This window comes from Apiospora aurea (genome assembly GCF_038362705.1).
Source record: "Apiospora aurea strain CBS 24483 chromosome Unknown utg000004l_segment0_segment0, whole genome shotgun sequence".
NCBI lineage: Eukaryota > Fungi > Ascomycota > Sordariomycetes > Amphisphaeriales > Apiosporaceae > Apiospora > Apiospora aurea.
The window spans coordinates 2,646,929-2,661,944 of NW_027117391.1; the positions used below are offsets into that span (position 1 = coordinate 2,646,929).

General features: G+C 55.3%; 7 protein-coding genes across 7 annotated transcripts; 4 read left to right on the forward strand and 3 right to left on the reverse strand.

Annotated features, from left to right (window-relative positions):
• Positions 1–33: 33 nt before the first annotated feature.
• Positions 34–649, forward strand: PG986_005605 (uncharacterized protein; the record flags this gene model as incomplete). Its single annotated transcript, XM_066841827.1, has 2 exons — positions 34–111; positions 188–649. 2 exons carry the CDS (start codon positions 34–36, stop codon positions 647–649), a joined length of 540 nt encoding a protein of 179 aa, XP_066701689.1.
• A 561-nt stretch (positions 650–1,210) lies between these two features.
• Positions 1,211–2,632, forward strand: PG986_005606 (uncharacterized protein; the record flags this gene model as incomplete). The annotated part of the gene is made up of 1 exon (XM_066841828.1): positions 1,211–2,632. One exon carries the CDS (start codon positions 1,211–1,213, stop codon positions 2,630–2,632), a length of 1,422 nt encoding a protein of 473 aa, XP_066701690.1.
• Positions 2,633–4,023: 1,391 nt separating this feature from the next.
• PG986_005607 (uncharacterized protein) lies at positions 4,024–5,337 on the reverse strand (the record flags this gene model as incomplete). The annotated part of the gene is made up of 3 exons (XM_066841829.1): positions 5,149–5,337; positions 4,724–5,079; positions 4,024–4,647 (listed from the first exon to the last, which is right to left on the reverse strand). The coding sequence occupies exons 1-3, from the start codon at positions 5,285–5,287 to the stop codon at positions 4,024–4,026; spliced, it is 1,119 nt and encodes a 372-aa protein (XP_066701691.1). The 5' UTR covers positions 5,288–5,337.
• Positions 5,338–6,703: 1,366 nt separating this feature from the next.
• On the reverse strand, positions 6,704–7,498 carry PG986_005608 (uncharacterized protein; the record flags this gene model as incomplete). Its single annotated transcript, XM_066841830.1, has 2 exons — positions 6,704–7,243; positions 7,301–7,498. 2 exons carry the CDS (start codon positions 7,496–7,498, stop codon positions 6,704–6,706), a joined length of 738 nt encoding a protein of 245 aa, XP_066701692.1.
• Positions 7,499–8,948: 1,450 nt separating this feature from the next.
• Positions 8,949–9,407, forward strand: PG986_005609 (uncharacterized protein; the record flags this gene model as incomplete). Its single annotated transcript, XM_066841831.1, has 3 exons — positions 8,949–8,968; positions 9,051–9,196; positions 9,268–9,407. 3 exons carry the CDS (start codon positions 8,949–8,951, stop codon positions 9,405–9,407), a joined length of 306 nt encoding a protein of 101 aa, XP_066701693.1.
• Positions 9,408–10,947: 1,540 nt separating this feature from the next.
• PG986_005610 (uncharacterized protein) lies at positions 10,948–12,371 on the forward strand (the record flags this gene model as incomplete). The annotated part of the gene is made up of 2 exons (XM_066841832.1): positions 10,948–11,096; positions 11,228–12,371. 2 exons carry the CDS (start codon positions 10,948–10,950, stop codon positions 12,369–12,371), a joined length of 1,293 nt encoding a protein of 430 aa, XP_066701694.1.
• A 1,465-nt stretch (positions 12,372–13,836) lies between these two features.
• PG986_005611 (chitinase 18-9) lies at positions 13,837–15,012 on the reverse strand (the record flags this gene model as incomplete). Its single annotated transcript, XM_066841833.1, has 1 exon — positions 13,837–15,012. The coding sequence occupies one exon, from the start codon at positions 15,010–15,012 to the stop codon at positions 13,837–13,839; it is 1,176 nt and encodes a 391-aa protein (XP_066701695.1).
• Positions 15,013–15,016: the final 4 nt, after the last annotated feature.

Genomic DNA, 15,016 nt, shown 5'->3' on the forward strand with positions numbered 1-15,016 from the left:
ACGCTGTCGCATCTATCAGGGGTCTATGAGCAGATGGCCAAGTACGCCTATCACGACGTGGACGTCAGGACGGACCAGTCCTACAAAGACGGGAGAGACGGGAAGGATCTGGTGAGATACTTCAACTTCAACCGATGTCCGACGTCCGGGACCACTCACTGACGCATCATCTCTGGGCCTTTAGGAGATCTTCTGCAACGCCGATCACATCATAAAGGATGACTCGAGAAACGAGAAGAACATCCATTGGTTTGATACCGCGCAAATGGTGCCGGTAGTTGACGGGGATCCGCTGCTGTCACTCAAAGATCCTACCTCTAACAGTGTCATGTTCGTCACTAAAGACAGTAGATCATGGACCAAGGACCAGGGGTGGCCAGAGCACGCGCCCGGCGTCATTGCGTTCCATCCACGAATCTTGAAGGCTTACGTCGATAAGAATACCCGGTTCGACAGCGACCGCGTGGACCGAGCTCTGTCACCAACACTGCTGGACGGAAGCAGACGCGCGCACCCTCGCCTGCGGGATTTCAAACCCGTGCATATTTTGAGAACGCCCGAGTTTACCATGCTGCAAGAGATGACGCACATGATCGTAACGGTGGAAAGCGACAATGACGACGGTGGCTACCGACTTTCTGGTGAGTGATTTCCCACGATGCCATGCTGTAATCAAATGTGTACTGACGCACTTCGTATACAGACGGTATAGCATATTTTGCACTGATAGTCGATTTGATCGAAAATTATAAGTACGATGTGGATGAAGAGGGCAGACTGAACCGGATTCATTAGCGGCATGCAAATTGCCATTTTCGTCCCTGTGTTACTGCTTGAGGGTTTCGCTGCCATTGTCTGGACGCCCTCATTATTGCAGCACACCATCTCATGTAAAGGGGCTAAAAGGGGTCCGTGCAGATAGAATCCATTGACAAAGGCTCAGCAGCCCGTTATTGTTGGAACAAAGGCAGCGTTTAAAATAAAGGCACTACTTGAAGTAAGGACATAACATTGCTATTGTCATGGAGGCTTAATGACCTGGGTATAAAGAAAAGGGGTACAGAGAGTTGGTATAAATGCAGCATGTCTATCCACCTGTTCATGTAAGCTCATCAAACAACCTTCAGCAACCAAGGTAAGTGTTCACAGGTAAGTAGTCAACAACATTTGGGAAGAATAAGAGAAAAAAATGGTCCAAAAGAAGGTAAGAATGTCCGAACTCGAGGCGCTCCAGCGCCCCTTTTACGTAGACCCGGGCGCCAACAAGGTCTCCCACGCGACCGGCCGCCGCACCCGCAACTCGCGGGTCGCCAAGGCCGCCGCCGCCGACGCCCGAAAGACGACGACCGCGAAACGGATGCGGACCAAGTGGGCGGCCGCCACCAAGAAGTTCGGGGAGCCGCAGCCGACGTACCCGCGTTTCCTGTTCCGGGGCATCCGGCCCGACAGCGGCGGCGGCGCCGCGATCAGCGACCGGCTGAACACGGCCGACAGCGTGGTGCCCCACGCCTTCGTCAACACGCGCGAGGACTACGACCTCTGGACCACGCCGAACCTGCGCCAGGTCGTCAACGCCCACCTGATCGGCACCCACGCCGGCAACTCGCCCTTCTCGTCCTGGTCGCCCAGCCTGAGCGTCGCCATGAAGTACACAGCCCCAGAGGGGCGCCTGGCTATGCTCGACACGGCCTTGCTGGGGGAAAAGCCGCCGTCCAAGTCCAGGGGCGGCAAGGCCAAGGCCGAGGCCGAGTCCGAGTCGGATCCTCCTCTGGTCTTCCACGTGCCCGACCTCGTCAAGACCGACATGGCCGCCGTCGACGACGACTACGCCTTCGACTACGAGTACCTCGTCTACCGGCCCGTGACCAAGCCGGCGTACCGCAGCGTCCCCATCGAGAAGATCCGGCGCGCGGGCTGGGTCGGGAACGACACCCTCCCGATCGGCCCCGACCGGCCCAAGCCCTCGCGACGGGACGAAGGTGCCGCCGACGAGAGCGACGACGATACTTTAGTCGAGCGCATTCGCGAGAAGGACGTCGCCGTGGCGCGCAAGGTCGCGGAGCTCTACCGGCGCGACGGCAAGACCAGCAACAGCCCCGCCGTGAAGCTCAACGCGGCGGCGGCCTTCCTGTCCGCCAACTACGCCGGCAAGCAGGGGCTGGACACGGCCGAGCGCGAGCTGCTGGCGCAGGCCTTCGCCTCGGACCTCGAGGCGTGGCGGGCAAGCGGCGACGCGGCGCCGCTGGTGAACCCGGACCAGTTCACCAAGGGGATGCCCGGCGCGGCGCTCATGGTGCAGATGTTGGTCGAACTCCAGCAGCAGCAGCCAATAGAGCAGGAGCCGGGAACTCAACCTGAGCCCATGTCCTTGTGCGAGCCTGAGCCCGAAACCCAACCCGAGACCCAGCCCGAGCCTCAGCCCGAGCCTCAGCCGGAACCTCAGCCGCAACCTCAACCTCAACCTGAGCCCGAACCTGAGCCTGTGCCCGAGCCCGAGTCAAAGAAGCGAAAATCTGACGACGAAGGACTCCTCACACCACCCGCGAGCCCGAAGCGCCAGCGCTGCGAGGTAAAACCCGATCCTGAACGACGCCGACGTCGGCCCCGTGCCCCTCGGAAAGCGGTGGCGTAAGCTCCAGCAGGAAATTTCTTCGACTCTCTCTTTGGTTTGTGACCTTCCTCGCTTTTCGGGGATTTTCCTTCTTCTCTAGCCCATTGTTGTTGCATTCAAGTGGAAACACTTGAATTCGTTTGTTTGTTTCGTTGTTTTCAATGCGTCTTTGTTCTCGGCGATAGTTAATAGACTTAGCGAATTACCAATACAAGGTAAGTACTAATACATAATAAAATAAAATCCATAAAGGATGATGATTCAATGTTATACTAGATGTGAGCCTCTAAGTGAATTCACGTAGACCTACAACGTACCCGTCAAATAAGCAGTACCTCCGGTCGTATGGAGACAGTGCTTAGAATAGGGATCCTTTAGTAGTGAACCAACCTGTCGGTTCCATGGTGCGACTGGCCAGGCCCAGCTGGCGCAGGATCTTGCATTCGATGCTCCTCGGTCCGAGGCGGCGCGTCTGTCCACTTCAGTGGGCTGCCGGGGGCCCAGCTCGGGACCATGTACGGGAGGCCGAGGGCAGGACTGTCGAAGCTCGCGTCGCCGCCGATCAGTCTGGGAGACCAGGCGAAACCCGCGTCGCTGAGCTCGCTCGACCTCCATCATGACCGTGATGGACTCGGGAGGCAAGGCGTTGCTGCCATTTCGCGAGGGGACGCGGATGGCCCAGGTAGTGGTGGTGATCTCCTTGCCGTCATCATCATCATTATCCGTGAACCTCACTGCGTAGATATCATACAAGTCGGTGGATATAGCCGTGTCATTCGTCCCGAACCAAAAACGCTAGGATGGCAGAGGCCCCATCACCGCCTCGAAGCGCTTTGGCGACATCCAAAGATCTTGGAGGGCTGGGCTGCCATGGGCTGCCGCTTCAATCACGCAAGAAGCTTGGAACGCTTAGAGACGGATGGTATTGATAATCAATATTGCGAATGCCGGATGCTTTTATGCGGGTTTGATCAACATGCATACAATAATGAGGACTTGCGCCGACTTCGATTGAATTGGCTCCGACTGGCTGTCGTTGCCAAGTTATTGCATGCAGTTGGTTCGTGTGAAGATGAACTCGGCGAGATTCACAGGTTCCGTGGGCCGTATCATCACGGAAAGTGAAGACCTCGACGTGGGAAATCATAAAACTTCACAGGCTCAGAGTACACACAAATGCATTGCCGCCTAACACCCAAAGGAGTCACTTTGCACGCAGTAGAAAGAAAGGGGTGAATGGAGATTAATAAGCTCAAATCGCCGTGAGCATTTCATTTGCTTTTTCCGTAAAATAGTGGTATCCGACGGAAGTCTATAAAAGGTTTCGTAATCGAAGAAGAATAGTACATGGGTGTATGTATACAGGGGGAAGGAGGATGAGAGTCTGTTTTTGCTGTATTCTAGACCCTTCTTCATTGCCTCCACGAGCCCCAATACGTATTGCTCGGCGTGGTAAACGCGTCGCCTAGCTGGTAGGACCCGGCGCGGAAGTAGTCCTGCATCCGGCCCATGCAGATCGGGTTGGCCAGCACGGGCGGCTCCTCGGTCCAGCAGTTGCCGTCGTCGACTTTGAAGTCGGACGCGACGCTGGTGCGGCGGCTGCTGAAGTCGGACCCGGCCGAGAAGACGGACGACGCGCTCGATACCGACGAGCGCTCGCGTAGGTGACGCCGCTTCGTTTGGTACGACGCCAGGGGCGTGTCGGGCTCCTCTTCCTCCTCGACCACCTCGGTCTGCACGCAGGCGTCGGCGTAGCAGCTCACGGGTCGTGGCCTTCGCACGGGCACCGATACGGGCACGCGGGGCGCCCTCTGGGGCTCCTCAGGGATCGACTCCTGCTGCGATGGCGCGAAGGGGTCGGACTGAGAGTTGCCTGAACTCTCACGTCGCTCACGTCTCTCGCGTGATGGTGGTGTAGAGTTGAGCGAATGGTTGGAGGACGAAGACCGCAGCGAGGAGGAGCGGCTGGGCGTCCTGGAGGTGTTGTTGCTGTAGTCGACTCCGTTCGACAGAGGGGCGGGGGGCGCTGGGCACGGCTTGCAGTGTAAGCGGGAGCAGGGATGTGCGTCGTGATTTGCGCTGTTCTTCCGTCTCGGTGGGATCGAGCGGGACCTTGGGCAGGGACAGGGTCCTGCGGTTGCTGTTGGAGGCCCAGCCCAGGCTAGAGAGGGTGGCAGACCGGCGCCGGCTGGTCTTGTCGGACTCCTCGGACGCGTCGCTGATGAACGAGATTCTCCTGGATCTCGAGGTGCTGGACGAGTCGCGGGGCGCGAACGTCGAGGCTCTGTGGAGACTGAACGGCCTCGGGCTGGGTTCGGTCGGCTTCTGGTCGACCTTGCCGTTCTTGTCCGAGGCTAGGAATTCACCCTCGCGCGGCCCCAAGATCACTTGTAATGATCCGAAATCCCTTTGGCTATTGTCTGGCGGGAAGAGCCATTCTTTGAGTTTTGGTGGCAGCCCATGGCTATCTGTGGATGGAGAATGTCATGGTTAGCTTGATGTCGGTGGTGAGGCGGATTGGAGGTTTCATTTCGTACCTTGTTGATACTGGCCGGACCGAGTCTTCCAACAGATGTAGAAGCTTCCCTGCGGTCCAAGTGCAGTGACGGCTAGCTCGACAATACTGTCTGGATTACTTGGGTCTCTGCTCAGTTCCTCTAAGCGTTTAGATAGCATCTCATTCCGGACAAGTGGCACTTCATCGTAGTCCACATCTCATCAAGAGATCTCGCCGTGTTGCTCGCCTTCCAGAAGAGCGAAGCGAAGCACCGAAGAAGAAGAAGATGAACAAGCGTTTGGATGATGCGCCGGGCGTCCGTAGGGTAAGCAAAGTATGTATGTATGTATGTATGTATGTATGTCAATGCAAGTAAGTATAGTAATAATTAATTAGGGTAGACGCCGGGACTGGCCGGGGAGCATTCAGCAACAAGAGCAGCAATAACGAAAACAACAAGGAGCAATCCCTCCCATAATAACAGACTTCGAGAAGAGAAATAATGTTGCGCAGATCGGACTAAGTACGACCCAAGCTCCACATGTAGCCGTGACCACAACTTTAAAGACAAGACGGCACTCCCTGCCGGGTCGCCTGCCAAAGTATGTACGTGGAAGGCCAGCCACAGCTGGGTGCACAACAGCCCCTCAAACAGATGGTGATGCAGCTTTTGCGACAATGCCGGTGGAGATGGGGGGGGCTCTTCAGCACAAAAGGGTGTCTTAAGGGCTTTCCCCACTTGCCCTAAGCAGCCTGTCGCGGGTGCCGAAATGGCGCCAGCGGATCCGCTACAGGCCACTTTCTTCCACTTTGTGCACTGCGGGCCCCTGTAGCTCCCCTGCCGAGCCCCCTGGCCAACGTTGCGTTTAACTGTCTATCGTACGATCCAATCCCGATTACCTTCGATGACCGTTAACCTCGAAAGGTTATGAGAGTACCGGCGATTACCAGGGCTATATACTCGATTTCACATAAGCCCTGCCAGCCATGCCTGCACAGGGCCTGTCCCGGCTTTCGAGAAGCTCTCTGGCCTCTGTCTCGTGGCCCTCGGTAGTGCGGAACCTGCCGCGACACCCAGCGCCCTGGACTTGCCCTGACAACCTGGACAGCGCTGTCGTTGTATTACCACTTCAAACGGCCAAGCCAAAAGAAAAAAAAACGGCTGGTGTCCACCTCATTAACACGCCATCGTCTTTTTCAGATACGCAAGGGAATTCCCATACCGCCGATCGATTGACACGACAGAAGTTAACCACGAAGAAGCTTTGGCATGTACAGTAATACCTGGGACGTGATTCGTTGACCGCTGCCATCCCGGTCCTTGGCACGGGGTCAACGTCCTTGGAGAACATGTTCACCCATACTTCCAACGACAGCAGTCGATGGGTTGTCTGATGATGAAAAGCGAGGCTGACCTGACTTTGACTTTTATTGGTATTGCCTACCCCTGGCCTTATGTAACTGCTACTGCTGCTGCTTGGGTCTGCCCTACCGCCGGGCCCGCTACTTTCTCTGGATCCTGCTGCGGACTACTACTATTTGCATGCGCTTGTGCTTGCGCTTGCGCTTGTGCCTGTTCTTGTGTGGGTAGGGGTTCATCTCCCGGGGGCCTTCTTTCCTTCTGCCGAGCGCTGTGCTTCTTCTGTCCTCTGCTCTTCTTCGGCTCTCTCTCGCTTTTGTCTCTCCAACATCTCGTCTAGAGTCGGCTGATCCTCGTCCTCGGGCTTGGTCACCTTCTTCTCTCTCCGCGTCAGCTCGACTTCCAAGACCCGGGTACCCGGTGGCAGCTTCTCCCGCAGCCCGTTATCGTCACGGTCATAGTATAGCGACCAGACGGCCGGCGCGACTTCGACCGCCGCGAAGCCCTCCCATCCCTCAAAGGTCATGCGCCGGTCCTGCCGCGTGCAGTCCCAGGGACCGGTAAGGTTGGGTTGCGCGTAATCACGCACGCCATACTTGACTTCATATGTGTTCTTGTGCACGTAGATCCAGTTCAGGATAGGGGCCTCGTCGGTTATGGTACTGACGAGACCCTCATATTCCGAGTCAGGATAGGGTAAAAAGTAGCCATTGAACTTGTGCGGTGCCAGTCCCGTGCCGTCAAAGTCGGGAATGTTGCCATTGTCCACGAAAAGCTATTGCGGATCAGTAATCTCCCCATCGGATATGAAAATGGTCAGGCTCGGACCTACCTTTGACCCTTTGAGCACGATGGTCTTGCCGTGTAGTTCATGACTCCGATTTGACGAAGAGAGGCAATTTACCATGAGATTGCACCGTTGTGCTCGGTGTTCTTCGCGGCGATTCTTGGACTGGCTCTGGCGGATGGCTTCCTGTGTGCCGAGCATGGCCGGGCACGTGGTAATGGCTAAGAGCATGCCGAGCACCATTTTGGCGGTCGGAGTTTGTGTGTGTGTGTGTGTAATCTGTCAATCTCGCTCTCTCTCTCGCTCTCGCTCTCTCGCTCTCTCAATTGATTGCAAGGAAGTATACAGGCAACAGTAATTATCTAACGACAAATGGTATAATAGGGCTCGATACGAGGTATGGATATGATATGGGCGATCAAGGGGCTTATGGGTATCGCCAATCGGCTTATTGGTTCGTCGCGTGTGGAACGGGTGCTGTGCTGTCAGAATGGGAAGAGGGCAATGCCAGAACGATGGGAAAGGCCCAGAAACAAAACAAAAGCCCGCGATGCCAGGAAAAGCAACAGACAACCCTGTCGGAGATGGGTGAGTGACACTCTGGTGTCGGGTACTACTCAGGTGTCAGTCAGGGCAGCTCGCTCCCTTGCCACTCTCCCCTCCGTTCGTTGCTTTTGGGACAGGTCTTGGCAGCTTGGCTCTTCTGCACCCTCGCCCCTCGCCTACGCTCGTTTCACATATGAGGCTCAAAAGCCTTAGCTGCAAGAATGGCCTTATGCTGGCGCCATTCTGGGCTCCACACCTCGGACCACTCCGCCCCATGATTTTCTCCGATGCAACATCAACCCCAGGTTCCGTCTCATGCGGATTCACCGGTTGAGACCCTTGGGTCTTTGCGGACAGCAACGGAGCCGGCCATCAAACTCGATGGGCGGCTTGAGCGTAGCAAACTGACCATCTTCGTGCGACCTTGTGCAACCTTTGTGCGACCCTGTGCAACCCTTGTGCAGACCTTTGTGCCACGGTCTGCCACGGTCCAGAAGACAGACCGTCCACCGTCGGGTAAGGGGCTGCAGGCAGTATGCAGGGAAACGCGCCTTGCCTTTCCCTGCCTTTCCTCTCGGTGCTCGGGCCAATTGGATGGATCTCCCAGATGAGCGCGATGTAATGTCGCGACCCTCTGGGCTCCATTGCCAACCCTCCTGGCCCTCGAAACAGAAAATCACCAGGGGTTCAGTCCCATGCTTGTCGTGCACAGAGTCCGTCAATCATCAGATGAGCTGGACGCATCCGACGGTAGACGGTGCATCGGCTAGGAAAACGGCCTGATTGTTGAGAACAGACCCGAAACCGTGGCCACCTCGGCTGGGTCTAGAGCTGCAACACAACGCACAACAGCCTGCGTGGCATATTGGACGACACATTACTAGTCGGTTGCAGGTGCGTGCGGGAAGAGCATCGGCGCCAGAAAGGAGAAAGCTGTCAATTGTCTATATAAGACACTGGCAGATGCTGTCCAAGAACGCTTCTTTCCCTTCCTCGCCATCAACCATCTCACCAACCATCCATCTCCCCTTCTACAGATCTCTGCGAGATCAATATTCTACTTAATTCCGAGCCAGCACGGTTATATCTTGAAGCAAGACCAACACCAAACATCCTAATCCCAAACAAAACCACCACAAACTCCACAATGGCCTCCACCAGTTCCGCGTAAGTCCCTCTGCCCATCCAGACAGGCGCAGCTTCATGCGCTACCACCCTCTCTCTCTCTCTCTGGAGCTTAGCTAACCAGGCCTTCCGTCTCTTCCAGTATGCCTACCAAGGACACCACCTTCGACTCTGACTCTTCCGATGGTCAGGCTCGCGGCGGACGTCGCCAGCTCCAGCAGACTGGCCTCCCTCCTCTGCCCACCAGCTCCGGCTTGTCCGCACCTGCCGGTAAGTAACCCTGCGCTTTCTCAGACTCCACTCGGCCGAGGACCACCAGCTGACCCATCTTCCATTCACAGGCCAACTGCTCCGTGGCGCCGTCGACGACCAGGGCAAGAACACCAAGGCCGCTCTCATGGTCGGCATCAAGCTCGACCTTGAGGCCGAGGTCCACCTGACGGCCCGCGTCCGTGGTGACATCGCTATTGGTCTGTACTAAAGCGGCGGCTTGTCTTTTCTCGGACACTTTTTCTTGGCAGGCACGGAAAAAGAATGATCGGAAGAACGTCGCCGTCGTTTGGTGCAACTCGGCTGGTTTGATTTGTAATCACATTATGGCATGTTGAAAATTGGCGTTGGAAGATGGTTCTTACTTCAGGACAACAATACCCCCTACCTACCTACCCAAGGATATAACCTGCGGCTTAGAGCGATGCCGTGCACCCGTTGTTGGGCGAATTGATTTGCAACTTACTTGAACAACGTGTCTTGCTTTGACTCCTCCAGTGACTCTTATTCCTGCCCGAATTGGTCGTCCGGTGATTGATTTGAGTTGTGTCTCACTACGTATGTGTACTTAAGAAGTAAGTATGTAGGTAGCCATCCGAAGATGGTGCTTACGTTAGACTGGCCGTGGTGGCAGAGTCAACCTTAGCTAATAGTTAATAATAAGCTGCATCTCATCCATCTGCCATGTGGTTTTTCGGATGTGCCTACTCCGTCTATTTGGAATTGGACGAAGCCGCCAATCAGAATGCTTCCGCAAACCTCGGCAGCTGGGAAGTAGCGAAAGCGCGACTGCAGTAGTTAGCGAGATAGGCTATTACGGTAACAACGGCTGACCGACTTTGCTTTTGGCCTGGCCAATCCTACCCTCGCAATTCTTCACCCCGACGTCCCCCGGCTGTCGTCAACAGGCTTTGGCGATAGCCGATCGGAGAAGGGGCGGAGTGCCCTTGCGCCCGGTAGCATTTGACCATGGAGTGAAGCCGTCGCGCGCTGTGATTCTCTTATCCCCGATGCAAGACTTAGCAGACCGTACCGTACCGTGCCTTACCTACCTACATACAGCACATGAACCTGGATTCGATACGGCGTATCTACCAATCTGGCGGTACCTCCACGGTCCGCCCCTCTTTCATTCCGAGGACAGAAGAAGCACTAGAAGAAGCATGGAATCAGCAGCTTAGCTTCTTCTATGCATGGCGACGCGCACGCCTTCGAGGCTAAGGCTACTTTATTTGCTTACCTACCCGCCCGCCCTGCAAGGCGTAAGAAGAACATAGGCCGGGCCGGGATCGGAAGCCTGCGGTTCCTGTTTTCCTACATACCGAGACATTCCCAAAGACACTCGCCCCAATTACATCAGCATCTGACCAGAAACAAACGATCGAATCACAACCATTCCAGTACTTTCGGCCCCCTCAGAAGCAACATGTACCTAGGCAGCCCCGGGCCCGCCATATGCAAGTGCCAGATTACCTAAGTAGGTAGGTAAGAAAGCAAGCGCTGCTGCCAAAGACGGCATGCAATCCCTATACCGACCCTAGACGATGACTGCCCCACTAATCAATGCAAATAGATGCCGGCGATGCGCTGCATATCGACGTTTTGACTCACGCGGCGAAGTGAGGGTCTATTATTCCCATATTTTCTATAATGTGGGCAAACCTGGAATAAGAGTCGTACAATCCCAGCTACTAGTTTAGGCTTCCCCGCAAAGGACCTCCCAAAGAACCAGCATAACGGGACAGATCAATATGGGGATGACTAACACGAAGGACGATTCGGGCATGTATCGAGATTGGGAGGGCTGTAGGAGTGTGATCACTCGTCTATACAGCGAGGAAAACCGGCCCTTGAAGGAAGTTGTGCAGTGGATGGCTCAAGAGTACGGCTTCCATGCTATGTAAGTGTCCTGTCCAGCATTTGGCAAAAGCTTGGAATGCCACCCCCTTAAATATATTACCCATCATGTCCGATGTCCTGCGGCGGGCAAAAGTACGGTACATTGATGCTAACGAGGCCAATCATCACCAGGGAAAAGATGTACAAAGACCGTCTAAAGCGGTGGGGCATCCGAAAGTACATGAAGTCCGCACATACAGTTGAGGGGGAGCTTCCGGTGAAAAGAACGTTGACTCCACGCCATCGCGGCCTCGATCCACATCGGGTACGGCAGTTCCTCCACCAGTCGTCCTTTCGCTTGCGGAAGTCCGCTCCGGGGAAGAATTCCGCTGTGCTACCCACGACCCAGTTCTCTCCGACGACGCTAAATCTACGTGGCGACTTGGCGGGCATAGAATCTGCACTACAAGCCGTGACGACCTATACAAACACGTGTTTCGAGACAGGGGCCTGGGACTTTTCTCCAGAGTATTTCGGGTTTGATACCCAGCCGGTAGCAAGTTGGTACCAGAAACTGCTGTTCGCGGCCGCGAAGCTGCGGCGCCGGCAACATCTAGCGGCCAGTTTCGACCTTTTGCACAGCATCTTCGACGAGTACCGCACACTGCTATGTCGCCAAGACCCTTCGCTGGTCATCCTGAGCCTCATTGCCGTTCTCGACCTCCTCGGCGTCGGGGATGAGCTGGCTCGGGCTTTTGTGCGGTACGCCGCGCCCCTGGCTCGCATCGAGCTGGGCGAGCGGCATCCCCTCGCTGTCCTCTGGACCAAGCTCGAGTCGATCGAGGAGCCGCGGCAGCTCCAGGAGGCGGTTCGGACCATGACGGGTGCGGAGCTCGACACGGTGGACCGCCACGTTGTGCCCGGCAGCCTGTACCCGACGCGTTCGCGCGTCATGGTGGCGCTGGCGCTGTACTGCAACGCGCTCGTGGACGCGGTCTCGACCGAGGCCAAGCTGCAGGCCATTTATACATCCATGTGGTGGTACCGCGCCCACGGCGGGGCCGATGTCGGCGGCGGCTGGATCGACTGGAGCAACCACCCGCTATCGCAGGTGGCCCTCGACGATATTTGGGAGGAATGCGGCGGCGATCCCAAACAGCTCGACGAGATGCGCAAGCAATTGCCTTTTGCGCTGCGGCTGTGCCACTCGAAGCGGCTGCTATCGTTCGAATCCTGGGCCGAGCTCGAGGAGTTTGCGCGACAGAGGGCGGATACAGTCCTGCACCAGTTTGATGGAAGGGGGTCATACGGCCATGCTGCAGGACGTGACGTATGATGATGCTGCTACCGACGGGAAGAATTTGTAAGCAACTTCCTTTCGAGTATTGTTGAGAGATGCAAGGACAATTGGAATAACAGAGTGTATGTTCTGACAATAAATTGAGATATCCATTAGTCTGCCTCCTGAAACAGGAGGACTAAGCCCCATTGCAGACCCCTCCACTGCCCGCATCGACAACCAGCCTGACGCGATATATCATAAGTGGAATGCCATAAGTGGTTTACGCAGGACCAATATCTCTGTTTCCCAACTCCATGACTTGACCATTTAATCTTTGTTGTGCCCGCCACTTCTTGACCAAAACCCAATTTCCATAACATAGATGTAGCATGTTTCCTAGACTGGCCAACATGAGTCCCGCGAAGAACCCCCACAGTGGCGTCGGGTCGAGAAGGAAGACGTAAAGGACAGTCACAGCAGAGATTAGAATCTGAAAGTGGACGACGTTGAACAAGATCGAGATAGGATTGCCGTCGAAAGCTGTCCTCATGACATCTCTGATGACGTTCGCCATGGCGGGTGGCTACAGTGACTTCCTTCGCAATGATTGAGCTGAAGATGTTACTTTGCTTTTGCTGTTATCGGTAGTTGAGGGTTGGGCGTGTTCGTCGTTTGGTTCGTACGTCAAGATGAGGAACCCCGTCTTTTGTAGTTAGATCGTCTGAGATTCTCTTTATGGACCTTAGGAAGAAGCTGTGACTCCCAGGCTGGTTTGGATGCGAGACCTTGAGAACAAGATCGGTTCCAGTTAGCTTACAGTGGATAGCTACAGAGTGTCTAAGACATTACATTAACTCTTCGTGAATATTATAGAATGGATTATTTGAGCCACAATAATGGTAACTTTAGGCTACACACTTCGAAAGACCGCTATAAACCACTTGGAGATGTTTTAATATATTTAAATAATAATGCTATAATTGAGTTACAGACTTAACGATAGTCATTTCGAAAGGACACTTTAACCCTATACAGATTCTTGATTTTCACAGTTGCGAATTAATATTTCTCCTAAACGACTTACTACACGAACAACAAAGATACCGACCAAAGGCATGCACCCATTTGTAGCGATCCCATCGTCTCGTGTAATTTATTCATCCCTTTGTAATGTATACCGTCTCACAGTCAGCAAGTCGCACTACATAATCAAGGATTAGGCAGTTGCGTTCCAAGCGTGAAAAGTAGGAATACAGTAATCCATACCGTGAAATGCAAGTAAGTAATGTACTATGTAGATATTATTATGAATGTGTGTTGGTCATAGCCGAATTTGCGTTGCCCTTCCATATTGTTCCCCCTTTTAATCGCTATTATCCCCCTTGTTGCCTAGTCTGTTTCGGGACATCACTATTATGATAAAAGCAAGGATGATTTAACATCAAGGCCACTGCTTTCAACTGCCAAAAACCTTTGCTTGAAGAGGCCTTGATTCAATCAACACCACCAATGTTAGGCCTCACGAGCCATTGGTCCCTTTGGCATAATCCGAACGATAATCGTACTTCGGCGCCCTTCCTGAGTACCACGGATCGATCTTGAGCAGGGCGAAGCCGGGATCGAGAGCCGCCAGCGCCTGGGGCCAGCATGGGTTGTCGCGCAGGCCGTAGTCGGGCGGTGGGGCCTGGCCGGGGGAGTGCTCGAAGCGGGAGATGGAGAACTCGGGCGTGGAGTCGACATCGACCTCGGCCGTGGTCTGGACCACTCCCTGTTTGCTGACACCGCGCGTGCGCTTCGACGGTGGCGCCCCCTCGATCTTCCGCTTCATCTGGGGGCCCGAGAGCCCCTGGACTGGCGCCATACACAGGCCGCGGAACATGCTGCCGGCGCCCGTGTTCTCGGCCGCCGGCACGAAGCGGATCATCTGCCCCTGGTCAGTCTTGCCACCGTTCTGGTAGATCGGGCTGTTTTCGTCGAGCACGGCTGCCGGCGGGTACTCGTCCGCCTGACACCCGTTCTCGTCGATGTCAGTCGCGGCGACCAGGGCGTTGGTCCGATCCCGCCAGTCCTTGTTGTGCTCCATGTAGAACGTGGCGACGGCAGGCCGCTTGTGCGCGGCCGACGTAGTGCCGGCCTTTGGCGGACATGTCAGCGTCCTCCACTGCGGGTGCGCATCGATGACAGAGCTGTAATGGTAGCAGGGCTGCGCCCACTTCTGCGAACACGTCTTCTCCACGCCGTACGTGGCCTGCCCGTAGTTGATGGGCCCGATGATGTAGTCGGTCTTCACTGTCTGCTGGTTCGTGTCGCAATACTGTTCTCGTACCGTGTTCTTAACTTGGCCAAGGACATACTGCTCCTTACCCCGTGGGATCTTGCACTTCTTTTTCTTGGTGACACCGTTGCTGCTGCCTTTGCCTTTGCCGTTGGCGCCGCCGCCTGTCCCGGCTTTGGGCTTGGCTCGATCCGTGGGGTTGGCATCGTCGCCCTTCTTGCCGCTTCCGCGCTTGAACTTGGGTTGCTTGAAGCTTGATACTCCATCGGCTACCGAGCTGAGAGTATCGAAAACCTTCTTGATCTCGTCTGGGACAAGGTCGGTGCCGCCACAGGGACTCAGCCACCACGAGAAGGCATCCTCAGGGCTTTCTTCCTCTGGGTAGGCGTATGATGCGACTTGGGCCGCCACCGTCACCATATTG